Source organism: Ranitomeya variabilis, chromosome 5 (assembly GCF_051348905.1).
Source record: "Ranitomeya variabilis isolate aRanVar5 chromosome 5, aRanVar5.hap1, whole genome shotgun sequence".
Taxonomy (NCBI): domain Eukaryota; kingdom Metazoa; phylum Chordata; class Amphibia; order Anura; family Dendrobatidae; genus Ranitomeya; species Ranitomeya variabilis.
The window spans coordinates 406,655,717-406,667,995 of record NC_135236.1 but is presented as its reverse complement, the minus strand read 5'-3'; the positions used below and the strand labels follow the sequence as shown (position 1 = coordinate 406,667,995).

The 12,279-nt window shown below is 45.1% G+C and overlaps 1 protein-coding gene across 1 annotated transcript in view; it reads left to right on the top strand.

Annotated features, from left to right (window-relative positions):
- ADAMTS20 (ADAM metallopeptidase with thrombospondin type 1 motif 20) overlaps positions 1–12,279 on the top strand; it is a 469,041-nt gene that overhangs the window by 265,490 nt on the left and 191,272 nt on the right. Inside the window, exon 16 of the mRNA XM_077265126.1 lies at positions 1,326–1,421. Coding sequence (XP_077121241.1) covers positions 1,326–1,421 — 96 coding nt within the window. The remainder of the gene's footprint in view (positions 1–1,325; positions 1,422–12,279) is intronic.

The window sequence follows — 12,279 nt, the reverse complement described above, 5'->3', positions numbered from 1 at the left end:
CTAAACAGGACTCACACAGCTGAGAACAATGGCAGCCCATGTACAATAAACAATCTATTACAGGTGACTCAGTGCACATCATCAACTGCAGTCTACCTGTGTAAACAGGCTGTGAAAAGACCACTGAATGCCAATGGTCTACTTATTAGCGGTTGTTTAGTGCTGCCGGTCATACGTGTAAACAGACCTTTGTATGGTGCAGAGGTATGGTGCAGTTAATTTTCACAAATAAACGCAAGTCATATCAAAGAAATTTTACCGATATCACGAAGTGCAATATGTCACGAAAAAACAATCTCAGAATCAGTGGAATCCGTTCAAGCGTTCCAGAGCTATAACCTCATAAAGTGACAGTGGTCAGAATTGTAGAAATTGGCCCGGTCATTAACGTGCAAACCACCTTTGGTGGTAAAGGGGTATAATAATTATAATGGATGACTCAGGAGTCTTTTTGCGTGGACGCTACAGAACACAGTTTATAGGTGGTAAAGTCTATATTATAACACACAGTGTTTCACACAGGTGCAGGGAAAACATCAAAGTGTATAAACACACAGTGTAGCTATTGAATGCGACTTAATAGAGTCTGTAGGTAACCTCAGAGGAGAATGTAATCAACGGAGCAGTCTATGAAGCACAGCTACAATTGAGGATGCTTGAAATCTAGTAAGTCCTTGTCTAGTCCATACACGGATAAATATATATAAGCCAGTTCAAATAATATAGTAACTCATCCAGGGAGGCCTGGGTAGGAAGTCTTGGGTATTTGCAGAGCAAAGCAGCAACAGCTTACGTATACAACAAATGCAGGTGAGAGCAACATGAGCAGCCAGAAGCAGGAGGAATTCTGGAAAAAGGTGTATGCAGCAGAAACTCTGAGAGTGGAGAAACAGGAAATCCACACGTGTTCACAGAAGTAGGTAGAAAGCCAGGATGCCACCGGGGTCAGGAGTTGGACACAGGCAAAATACTCTAGCACAGACCAAAGGCTGGGGTGGAGTTATAAAGCAGGAAGACAAGAGGCACATGAGACAAAAGACGCCATCTTCAAAGAAGGCTGGAATGCCCAAAAGGTAATAAAAAATGTTCAGTCCTGTCCTGCAAGGGGTTAAACTTCTACTGTTCGCTCAAAAGCTGCTTTACAGTTAAAGCTCATTGGAAAGTACAAAGAGAGAGTAGAGCTTCATACAGTGTATGCTGTCTTCATTGTGAGTATGTTGAAGTCATGAAACCCAGTACTCAATGGCTACAGTATTTATAGTGCTTCAGTTAATAATCCAGGTGTTTGAAACATATACCATTTTGTTTTATTTGCTTTTTTTCAGGATATAATATTATTGTGAAAATTCCTGCTGGGGCAACAAACATTGATATTTATCAGCATAGTTATTCTGGTCGACCAGATGACGACAACTACCTGGGTAAGTCTAAGAAAACATTTGTAATTGTTCAGTTTTGCAAGTGCAGTTGTATCACATGTTGTCTGCCAGAACTAATACAAATAGCAAACACTGTAGTTATTAGAAAAGCTACCGTATATACTCGTGTATAAGCCGAGATTTTCAGCACATTTTTCTTTGCTGAAAACACCCCCCTCAGCTTATACACGAGTCAGACATCAATACCCTCCGTCCCTGGATCTCCATCCCTGCATCTCCATTGTCCGGGCGCCGGCAGCTTCTTCATGCACAAAGCGGTCATGTGGTACCGCTCATTAAGGTAATGAATATGTACGCTTCTCCACTCCCATAGGCATGGAGCGCATATTCATTACCTTAATGATCGGTACCACTTGACCGCTCTGCACAGGAAGAAGCTGCCAGCCCCGGGACAACGGAGAAGCAGGGAAGTGCAGAGACCATGCCAGGAGGGGGTGAGTATGACGGGGGAGAGCAGGGGAACCGAGCCATGCCATGCATACAAGGGGGAGGAAGGGGGAGCCATGTATATATGGGGGAGTACGTGGGAGGCATACACGGGGAGTACAGGGGAACCATTAATACAAGGGGGAGGACGCCGAGCCATGCATACACGGGGAAGTACGGGGGAGCCATGTATACACAGGGGAGTATGGGGATCCATGCATACACGGGGAGTATGGGGGAGCCATGCATACACGGGGGAGTATGGGAGAGCCATGCATACACGGGGGAGTACGGGAGAGCCATGCATACACGGGGGAGTACGGGGGAGCCATGCATATATGGGGGAGCCATGCATACACGGGGGAGTACGGGAAAGCCATGCATACACGGGGGAGTACAGATAGCCATGCATACACGGGGGAGTACGGGGGAGCCATGCATACACGGGGGAGTACGGGGGAGCCATGCATACATGGGGAGTACAGGGAGCCATGCATACACGGGGGGTACGGGGGTGCCATGTATACACGGGGCAGTATGGGGCACCCATGCATACACGGAGGAGTACGGGAGTGCCATGCATACACGGGGGAGTATGGGGCACCCATGCATACACGGGGGAGTACAGATAGCCATGCATACACGGGGGAGTACGGGGGAGCCATGCATACACGGGGGAGTACGGGGGAGCCATGCATACATGGGGAGTACAGGGAGCCATGCATACACGGGGGTACGGGGGTGCCATGTATACACGGGGGAGTATGGGGCACCCATGCATACACGGAGGAGTACGGGAGTGCCATGCATACACGGGCGAGTAAGGGGAGCCATGCATACACGGGGGAGTACGGGAGAGCCATGCATACACGGGGGAGTACGGGGGAGCCATGCTGTTGTGAATTCTGTTCTCGAGCTCCCTCCTGTGGTTATGAATGGTACTTCGGCGAGTTCTGTTCATGAACTCCCTCTGGTGGCTGTGAGTGGAGCTGCTGGTTCTGAGATTCCTTCTCCAGCTGATCTCGTTCAGGCCTTGGCTGGCTGCTCTATTTAACTCCACTCAGATCGTTACTTGATGCCAGCTGTCAATGTCCTAGTACTGGTTCAGTTCTCTTGGATCTTTCAGATGACCTGTCTACTTCAGCAAAAGCTAAGTCCCTGCTAGCTTATTTGTTACCACTGTGTTTTTGTCCAGCTTGCTATTATGATTTAATCTTGTTAGCTGGAAGCTCTGGGATGCAGAGTGGCACCACCGCGCCGTGAGTCGGTGCGGTGGTTTCTTTTGCACACTCTGCGTCAGGGTGGATTTGTTTTAAATCTAACTGATTTAAATCACGATTTAAATCACGATTTAAATCACTAGTCAGTAAGGCTTGATTTAAATCAGTGATTTAAATCAAAGTTTCTACCTAAACTAGTTCTTGCTACTTTAACATGCAAGTAGATGAAGATTTTTAGAATCACTTTTTATATTACTTTTTTCTCCCCAGTTTAATGGGTTAATCATTCATATTTGGACACCACTGTTCTGTTGTACTTAGGAAGGAGAAAAATAATCCTGACCTTAATAACAATTTAAATAGATTTATTCAACTGAAACAATAACAACATTACAGCATAAGTTATTTGCTTAAACAAACATCCATGTTTGTTAACTAATTTGGCTAAACAAAATATATATATATTTTAAGAAACTTAGACTGTCAGCCCAGCCGACACATGAAAAACTTAAATACTACTGTCCCTGCTGTCCTCTGTAGCTCACGTGTCATCATCTTCATCATCATCTTCTTCTTTGTTCCTATTCATAATCTGGAAAAGAAAAACAAGCTTTCCTGCTTTATTGGGTCCCAACCGATTTCTCAATTTAGAATGAATGAGTCCAAAGGAAGAGAATATTCTTTCAACGCCTGCAGAAGAAGCTACTGCTGTTAAAAGTGAAATCATTACTTGAACAGTCTCTAAATCCAAGCGCTTAAGTGACTTCCACCAGTTTACTGGTGTGACCTTCCTTAAAATATCTTCAGCAAACATATATTTCTTGAATGGTTCCCCCTTAGCTCTGAAGTTTATTATAGTTGGCATTAAAGATGGATGATTGCTGGATACCCATGTCATAGCTAACTCCTCTTCCTCAGCACTTAGGTTTTGACCCTGATATTGGAAATTGACAATATTTGCCAAAAAATTAGCTGGAGTCAGTGCTTGTCCCATTCGTTTGTTTACTGCTTGTAATTTAATTCTGTCCATGTGTAGTTCTGTTTTTAAGTGTTCACTCAGCTCCTTCCAAATTTCAACAGCATCCGCAATAAAACAGCTATTTTTCTGTATTTTGTTTAAAGCTTGAGAGATGGGTTTCAGGAAGCTCAGCATATGTTCAACATTTCTCTTATGCCCAATGTTGAGGATTTTGTCCGTGACAGTGCCATCTATTTTATCTCGATTTTCTTCACAACGTGTCATCAGAATAGGCCAGTTTTTGATATACTGCTCAAAACAGTCCACCACAGAGTTCTATCTAACATCTTGTGGGAGTGTTAGCTTGGTTCCACCCATCCTTTTGGCTACGTTCACATTTGCGGCCAGCGCCGCAGCGTCGGGCGCCGCAGCGGCGCCGCATGCGTCATGCACCCCTATATTTAACATGGGGGCGCATGGACATGCGGCGCACTTGCGTTTTGCGCCGCATGCGTAGCTGCGGCGCCCGCGTCGGGGCGCAGAGGACGCAGCAAGTTGCATTTTTGCTGCGTCCAAATTCAATGAAAAAAACGACGCATGCGGCGCAAAACGCAGCGTTGTGCATGCGTTTTGCTGCGTTTTTGTTTGCGTTGTGCGCTGCGGCGCCGACGCTGCGGCGCACAACGCAAATGTGAACGTAGCCTTTCAGAGCTGCTGCAGCAAAATGATTAATACGGAAGTATTTAGCAATTTCAACAACATTAGCCTTTATTTCTGGAACTCTTAAGTCTTTGGCTAAGAGGTGCAGCAAATGAGCACTGCAACCATATGTTATTAGCAGCTTTGTATTCCCTCCCTGGTCTTCTAAATCTCTTCTCATCTCGGATACGTTTGCAGCATTGTCAGTGACCAAACTGCGTACTAGACATTTGAATTTTTGTTCACATGTCGTTATAGCTTTTACTGCCACTTCTTATAAGTATTCTGCTGTGTGTGCATTTCCTGACGTATCAGTTGTTTGTGCAAGGAAGACTTTACCTTCTTCTGTTGTTATACAAGCACATACAATAGGATCATTGTGGACATTACTCCACCCATCAATACTTAGGTTAACAATTTTACCCTCCAGAGCTGTTGCACATTGCTCCATTTCTCTGTCATACACTTGATCCAGCAGTTTCCCTGCAACATCAGCTCTTCTGGGTGGACTGTATCCTGGTCTCAGTGACTGAACCATATTAATGAAATGTGGGTTCTCAGTCAGACGGAAAGAAGAGTTCGTTGCATAAATAAACTGGGCAATTTTTTCATCAATCAACTCTTTTTCTAATCTGCTAGTTCTTATCACAAACCTATCTATGGTGGTTCCAGGAGGTAAAGGTTTTTTCTTCCTTTTGGGTGATGGTGATATGTGGCTGTGGGTGTCTGATGATGATGCTGCTGCTAATGAAGCACTATCCTGGATGGATAACTCTGAAACTGTAGAACAGGATGATGGTGATCTTGGAGGTGGATAGTTTCCAGAATCCATGAATTCCCCTAAACAAAAAAAGTCAATGCTGTTATTTTATTGTTTATACAATTTCTGCTTATTGTACACAACACATCACTGCCCCTGCCCCAAAAGGAATATTTGTTTTTCTTCATAACTGTACCAAATGACAGTAACATGCAGTAATAATAAGAAGAAATATAATTTTTCTCACACATGACAGTTCAGTCTTTAGAAATAGGATTCAATAAAAATGTTTACCAACATGAAGATCCTGCCTGTTCAGAAGTGTTTCTTTAGTCATCTTCATCACCGCACTTCTCATGGTGTTGCCTAATTCGCGCCACCAAGCCTTGTCTCTTTGTTGCATCGTTTGCATTTTGCACGCATGCCTGCCTTACCGATAGGCGAAGGAGCTTCATTAAAATATTCCCAAACTGGGTCTCTTTTACGGCCTGCTGCCATTATAAGGAAAGAATGTAATAAACCTCAGATCGTATCGTACACACAAACAGATCCAGACTTGTCTGTCTGTGGCTATGCTGCAGTATTGTGCTCAAAGTTTCACTTTCATTTTCTTGTCTGCTTGCCCTTCCCTCCTCACACTTAGATTCACATTCTTCTTGTGTTGTGCAGATCTATTCCACTCCAAACAATCAGAAACATATTGTCTAACTTCTTGGACTTGGCACTGAAGGGGTTGATTCTGTATTCATAGGTTTGTAGAACAATAGGATTAAGGTCTTTTTCTCAACTCTGTTCATGTTGTAACATTTTTGCCGTGAAGAAGAGGCTGGGACCTCTGCGGAGTCAAATTCAGTTTTGAGAACTGCGTAAGTAAAGCGAGTGTCTGTGATAATATAGGAGAGAAACTGCCCACTAATCCTACAGAAACCTCTGGAAGAGCATGGCATTGTGAATGTTACACATATACAGCCTTTATTCTACTGAGTTAAACAACTCAGCTTTATCTCATGATGGAAGAACCTTTGGATGGTAAAATATTTTCCTCAAAAAGCAGTTTATTGAAAAAAATCCGATTTAAATAAAAAAAATCCGATTTAAATTTAAAAAATCCGATTTTTTTGATTTTTTTTTAGAAAAAACATTGATTTTTATCCACCCTGCTCTGCGTGGTTTTTTGTTAGTTTTTTATGCTGACCACAAAGATACTTTTTCTATCTTCAGTCTGTTTAGTTAAGTCTGGCCTCCTATGCTGAAACCTATTTCATTCCTATGTTTGTGACTTCCATCTTAACTCACAGTCAATATATGTGGGGGCTGCCTATTTCTTTGGGGAATTTCTCTGAGGCAAGGTAGGCTGTATTTTCTATCTTTAGGGGTAGTTAGCTCTTAGGCTGTGAAGAGGCGTCTAGGCAGAGTCAGGAACGCTCCACGGCTATTTCTAGTTGTTGTGATAGGATTAGGGGTTGCGGTCAGCAGAGCTCCCACTTCCCAGAGCTCGTCCTGTATTGCTAGTTTGCTCATCTGGTCATTTCTAGTGCTCCTAACCACCAGCCCTACATAACAGTACAGCTGGCCCACAAAGTGTTAATGCATCTCAATAGAGGGATAGGAGAAGTTCTGAGACCATTTTTTTTTCTCTGCAGTGTGTTTTGTATTTCTTTTCCCCTTAACCTCTGGGTGGTTCAGGACACAGGTGTAGATATGGACGTTCAAGGTCTGTACTCTTGTGTGGATCAACTCACTGCAAGGGTACAAAGCATTCAAGATTATGTAGTTCAGAACCCGATGTTAGAACCCAGAATTCCAATTCCTGATTTGTTTTCTGGGGATAGATCTAAGTTCCTGAATTTCAAAAATAATTGTAGACTGTTTTTTGCTTTGAAACCCCGCTCCTCTGGTGATCCCATTCAGCAAGTAAAAATCATTATTTCTTTGCTATGTGGCGACCCTCAAGACTGGGCATTTTCCCTTGCGCCAGGAGATCCTGCATTGCGTAATGTTGATGCCTTTTTTCTGGCGCTTGGATTGCTTTATGATGAACCAGATTCAGTGGATCAGGCAGAGAAAATTTTGCTGGCTTTGTGTCAGGGTCAGGATGAAGCGGAGGTATATTGTCAGAAGTTCAGAAAGTGGTCTGTGCTTACTCAGTGGAATGAGTGTGCCCTGGCGGCAATTTTCAGAAAGGGTCTTTCTGAAGCCCTTAAGGATGTTATGGTGGGATTTCCCACGCCTGCTGGTCTGAATGAGTCTATGTCCTTGGCCATTCAGATCGATCGACGCTTACGTGAGCGCAAAAATGTGCACCATTTGGCGGTGTTTTCTGAGCAGAAGCCTGAGCCTATGCAATGTGATAGGACCTTGACCAGAGCTTAACGGCAAAAATACAGACGTCAGAATGGGCTGTGTTTTTACTGTGGTGACTCCACTCATGCTATCTCTGATTGTCCTAAGCGCACTAAACGGTTCGCTAGGTCTGCCACCATTGGTACGGTACAGCCAAAATTTATTTTGTCCGTTACTCTGATTTGCTCTTTGTCGTCCTATTCTGTTATGGCATTTGTGGATTCAGGCGCTGCCCTGAATTTGATGGACTTGGAGTTTGCCAGGCGCTGTGGTTTTTTCTTGGAGCCCTTGCAGTATCCTATTCCATTGAGAGGAATTGATGTTACACCTTTGGCCAAGAATAAGCCTCAGTACTGGACTCAATTGACCATGTGCATGGCTCCTGCACATCAGGAGGATATTCGCTTTTTGGTGTTGCATAATCTGCATGATGTGGTCGTTTTGGGTTTGCCATGGCTACAGGTCCATAATCCTGTATTGGATTGGAAATCAATGTCTGTATCCAGTTGGTGTTGTCAAGGGGTACATGGGGATGTCCCATTGTTGTCTATTTCGTCTTCCCATCCTTCAGAAGTCCCTGAGTTCTAGTCAGATTACCGGGATGTATTTGATGAGCCCAAATCTAGTGCCCTACCTCCTCATAGGGATTGCGATTGTGCTATTAATTTGATTCCTGGTAGTAAGTTTCCGAAGGGCCGACTGTTCAATTTATCTGTGCCAGAACACGCTGCAATGCGGAGTTATATAAAGGAGTCCTTGGAGAAAGGGCATATTCGGCCGTCGTCGTCACCGTTGGGAGCAGGGTTCTTTTTTGTGGCCAAGAAGGATGGTTCTCTTAGACCTTGTATAGATTACCGCCTTCTTAATAAAATCACCGTCAAATTTCAGTACCCTTTGCCGCTACTGTCTGATTTGTTTGCTCGGATTAAGGGAGCTAGCTGGTTCACCAAGATAGATCTTCGAGGGGCGTATAATCTTGTGCGTATTAAACGGGGCGACGAATGGAAAACAGCATTTAATACGCCCGAGGGCCATTTTGAGTACTTGGTGATGCCATTCGGGCTTTCTAATGCTCCATCTGTGTTTCAGTCCTTCATGCATGACATCTTCCGAAAGTACCTGGATAGATTCATGATTGTATATTTGGATGATATTTTGGTCTTTTCGGACGATTAGGAGTCTCATGTGAAGCAGGTCAGAATGGTGTTCCAGGTCCTTCGTGCTCATTCCTTGTTTGTGAAGGGGTCTAAATGTCTCTTTGGAGTTCAGAAGGTTTCATTTTTGGGCTTCATTTTTTCCCCTTCTACTATCGAGATGGACCCTGTTAAAGTCCAGGCCATTTATGATTGGACTCAGCCTACTTCTGTGAAGAGCCTTCAGAAATTTCTGGGCTTTGCTAATTTTTACCGTCGCTTCATCGCTAATTTTTCTAGTGTTGTTAAACCATTGACTGATTTAACCAAGAAAGGTGCTGATGTGGTCAATTGGTCCTCTGCGGCCGTTGAGGCTTTTCAGGAGCTGAAGCGTCGTTTTTCTTCTGCTCCTGTGTTGTGTCAGCCAGATGTTTCGCTCCCGTTTCAGGTCGAGGTGGATGCTTCTGAGATTGGAGCAGGGGCTGTTTTGTCTCAAAGAGGTTCTGATGGCTCTGTGATGAAACCATGTGCTTTCTTTTCTAGAAAGTTTTCGCCTGCTGAGCGCAATTATGATGTGGGTAATCGAGAGTTCTTAGCTATGAAGTGGGCGTTTGAGGAGTGGCGACATTGGCTTGAAGGAGCCAAACATCGCGTGGTGGTCTTGACGGATCACAAGAATCTGACTTATCTCGAGTCTGCCAAGCGGTTGAATCCTAGACAGGCTCGATGGTCGCTGTTTTTCTCCCGCTTCAATTTTGTGGTTTCGTACCTTCCGGGTTCTAAAAATGTGAAGGCCGATGCCCTTTCAAGGAGTTTTGTGCCTGATTCCCCGGGAGTTCCTGAGCTGGCTGGTATTCTCAAAGAGGGGGTAATTCTGTCTGCCATCTCACCTGATTTGCGGCGGGTGCTGCAGGAGTTTCAGGCTGATAGACCTGACCGTTGTCCAGCAGAGAAACTGTTTGTCCCTGATAGATGGACTAGTAGAGTTATCTCTGAGGTTCATTGTTCGGTGTTGGCTGGTCATCCTGGAATCTTTGGTACCAGAGATTTGGTGGCTAGATCCTTTTGGTGGCCTTCCTTGTCACGAGATGTGCGTTCTTTTGTGCAGTCCTGTGGGACTTGTGCTCGGGCTAAGCCCTGCTGTTCTCATGCCAGTGGGTTGCTTTTGCCCTTGCCGGTCCCGAAAAGGCCCTGGACGCATATTTCCATGGATTTTATTTCAGATCTCCCTGTCTCTCAGAGGATGTCAGTTATCTGGGTGGTTTTGATCGCTTCTCTAAGATGGTCCATTTGGTACCTTTGCCTAAATTGCCTTCCTCCTCTGATTTGGTTCCATTGTTTTTCCAGCATGTGGTTCGTTTGCATGGCATTCCGGAGAACATTGTGTCGGACAGAGGTTCCCAGTTTGTTTCAAGATTTTGGCGGTCCTTTTGTGCTAAGATGGGCATTGATTTGTCTTTTTCTTCAGCTTTCCATCCTCAGACAAATGGCCAAACCGAACGAACCAATCAGACTTTGGAAACATATCTGAGATGCTTTGTTTCTGCTGATCAGGATGATTGGGTGTCCTTCTTGCCTTTGGCTGAGTTCGCCCTTAATAATCGGGCCAGCTCGGCCACTTTGGTTTCGCCTTTTTTCTGTAATTCTGGTTTCCACCCTCGTTTTTCTTCAGGGCAGGTTGAGCCTTCGGACTGTCCTGGGGTGGATTCTGTGGTGGACAGGTTGCAGCAAATTTGGACTCACGTAGTGGACAATTTGACATTGTCCCAGGAGAAGGCTCAACGTTTCGCTAACCGCCATCGCTGTGTTGGTCCCCGACTTCGTGTTGGGGATTTGGTTTGGTTGTCATCTCGTTTTGTTCCTATGAAGGTTTCGTCTCCTAAGTTTAAGCCTCGTTTCATTGGTCCTTATAAGATTTCTAAAATTATTAATCCTGTGTCATTTCGTTTGGACCTTCCAGCTTCTTTCGCCATCCATAATGTGTTCCATAGGTCATGGTTGCGGAGATATGTGGCTCCTATGGTTCCCTCCGTTGATCCTCCTGCCCCGGTGTTGGTTGAGGGGGAGTTGGAGTATGTGGTGGAGAAGATTTGGGATTCTCGTATCTCAAGATGGAAACTTCAGTACCTAGTCAAGTGGAAAGGTTATGGTCAGGAGGATAATTCCTGGGTAGTTGCCTCTGATGTTCATGCTGCCGATCTTGTTCGTGCCTTTCATTTGGCTCATCCGGAGTGGCCTGGAGGCTCTGGTGAGGGTTCGGTGACCCCTCCTCAAGGGGGGGGACTGTTGTGAATTCTGTTCTCGAGCTCCCTCCTGTGGTTATGAATGGTACTTCGGCGAGTTCTGTTCATGAACTCCCTCTGGTGGCTGTGAGTGGAGCTGCTGGTTCTGAGATTCCTTCTCCAGCTGATCTCGTTCAGGCCTTGGCTGGCTGCTCTACTTAACTCCACTCAGATCGTTACTTGATGCCAGCTGTCAATGTCCTAGTACTGGTTCAGTTCTCTTGGATCTTTCAGATGACCTGTCTACTTCAGCAAAAGCTAAGTCCCTGCTAGCTTATTTGTTACCACTGTGTTTTTGTCCAGCTTGCTATTATGATTTAATCTTGTTAGCTGGAAGCTCTGGGATGCAGAGTGGCACCACCGCGCCGTGAGTCGGTGCGGTGGTTTCTTTTGCACACTCTGCGTGGTTTTTTGTTAGTTTTTTATGCTGACCGCAAAGATACCTTTTCTATCTTCAGTCTGTTTAGTTAAGTCTGGCCTCCTATGCTGAAACCTATTTCATTCCTGTGTTTGTGACTTCCATCTTAACTCACAGTCAATATATGTGGGGGCTGCCTATTTCTTTGGGGAATTTCTCTGAGGCAAGGTAGGCTGTATTTTCTATCTTTAGGGGTAGTTAGCTCTTAGGCTGTGAAGAGGCGTCTAGGCAAAGTCAGGAACGCTCCACGGCTATTTCTAGTTGTGATAGGATTAGGGGTTGCGGTCAGCAGAGCTCCCACTTCCCAGAGCTCGTCCTGTATTGCTAGTTTGCTCATCTGGTCATTTCTAGTGCTCCTAACCACCAGCCCTACATAACACCATGCATACACGGGGGAGCCATACATACACAGGGAAGTACGGGGGAGCCATGCATACACGGGGGAGTACGGGAGAGCCATGCATACACGGGGGACTACGGGGGAGCCATGTATACACGGGGGAGTACAGGGGAGCCATGCATAAAAGGGAGAGGATGCCGAGCCATGCATACACAGGGAAGTACGGGGGAGCCATGTATACACGGAAGAGTACGGGGGAGC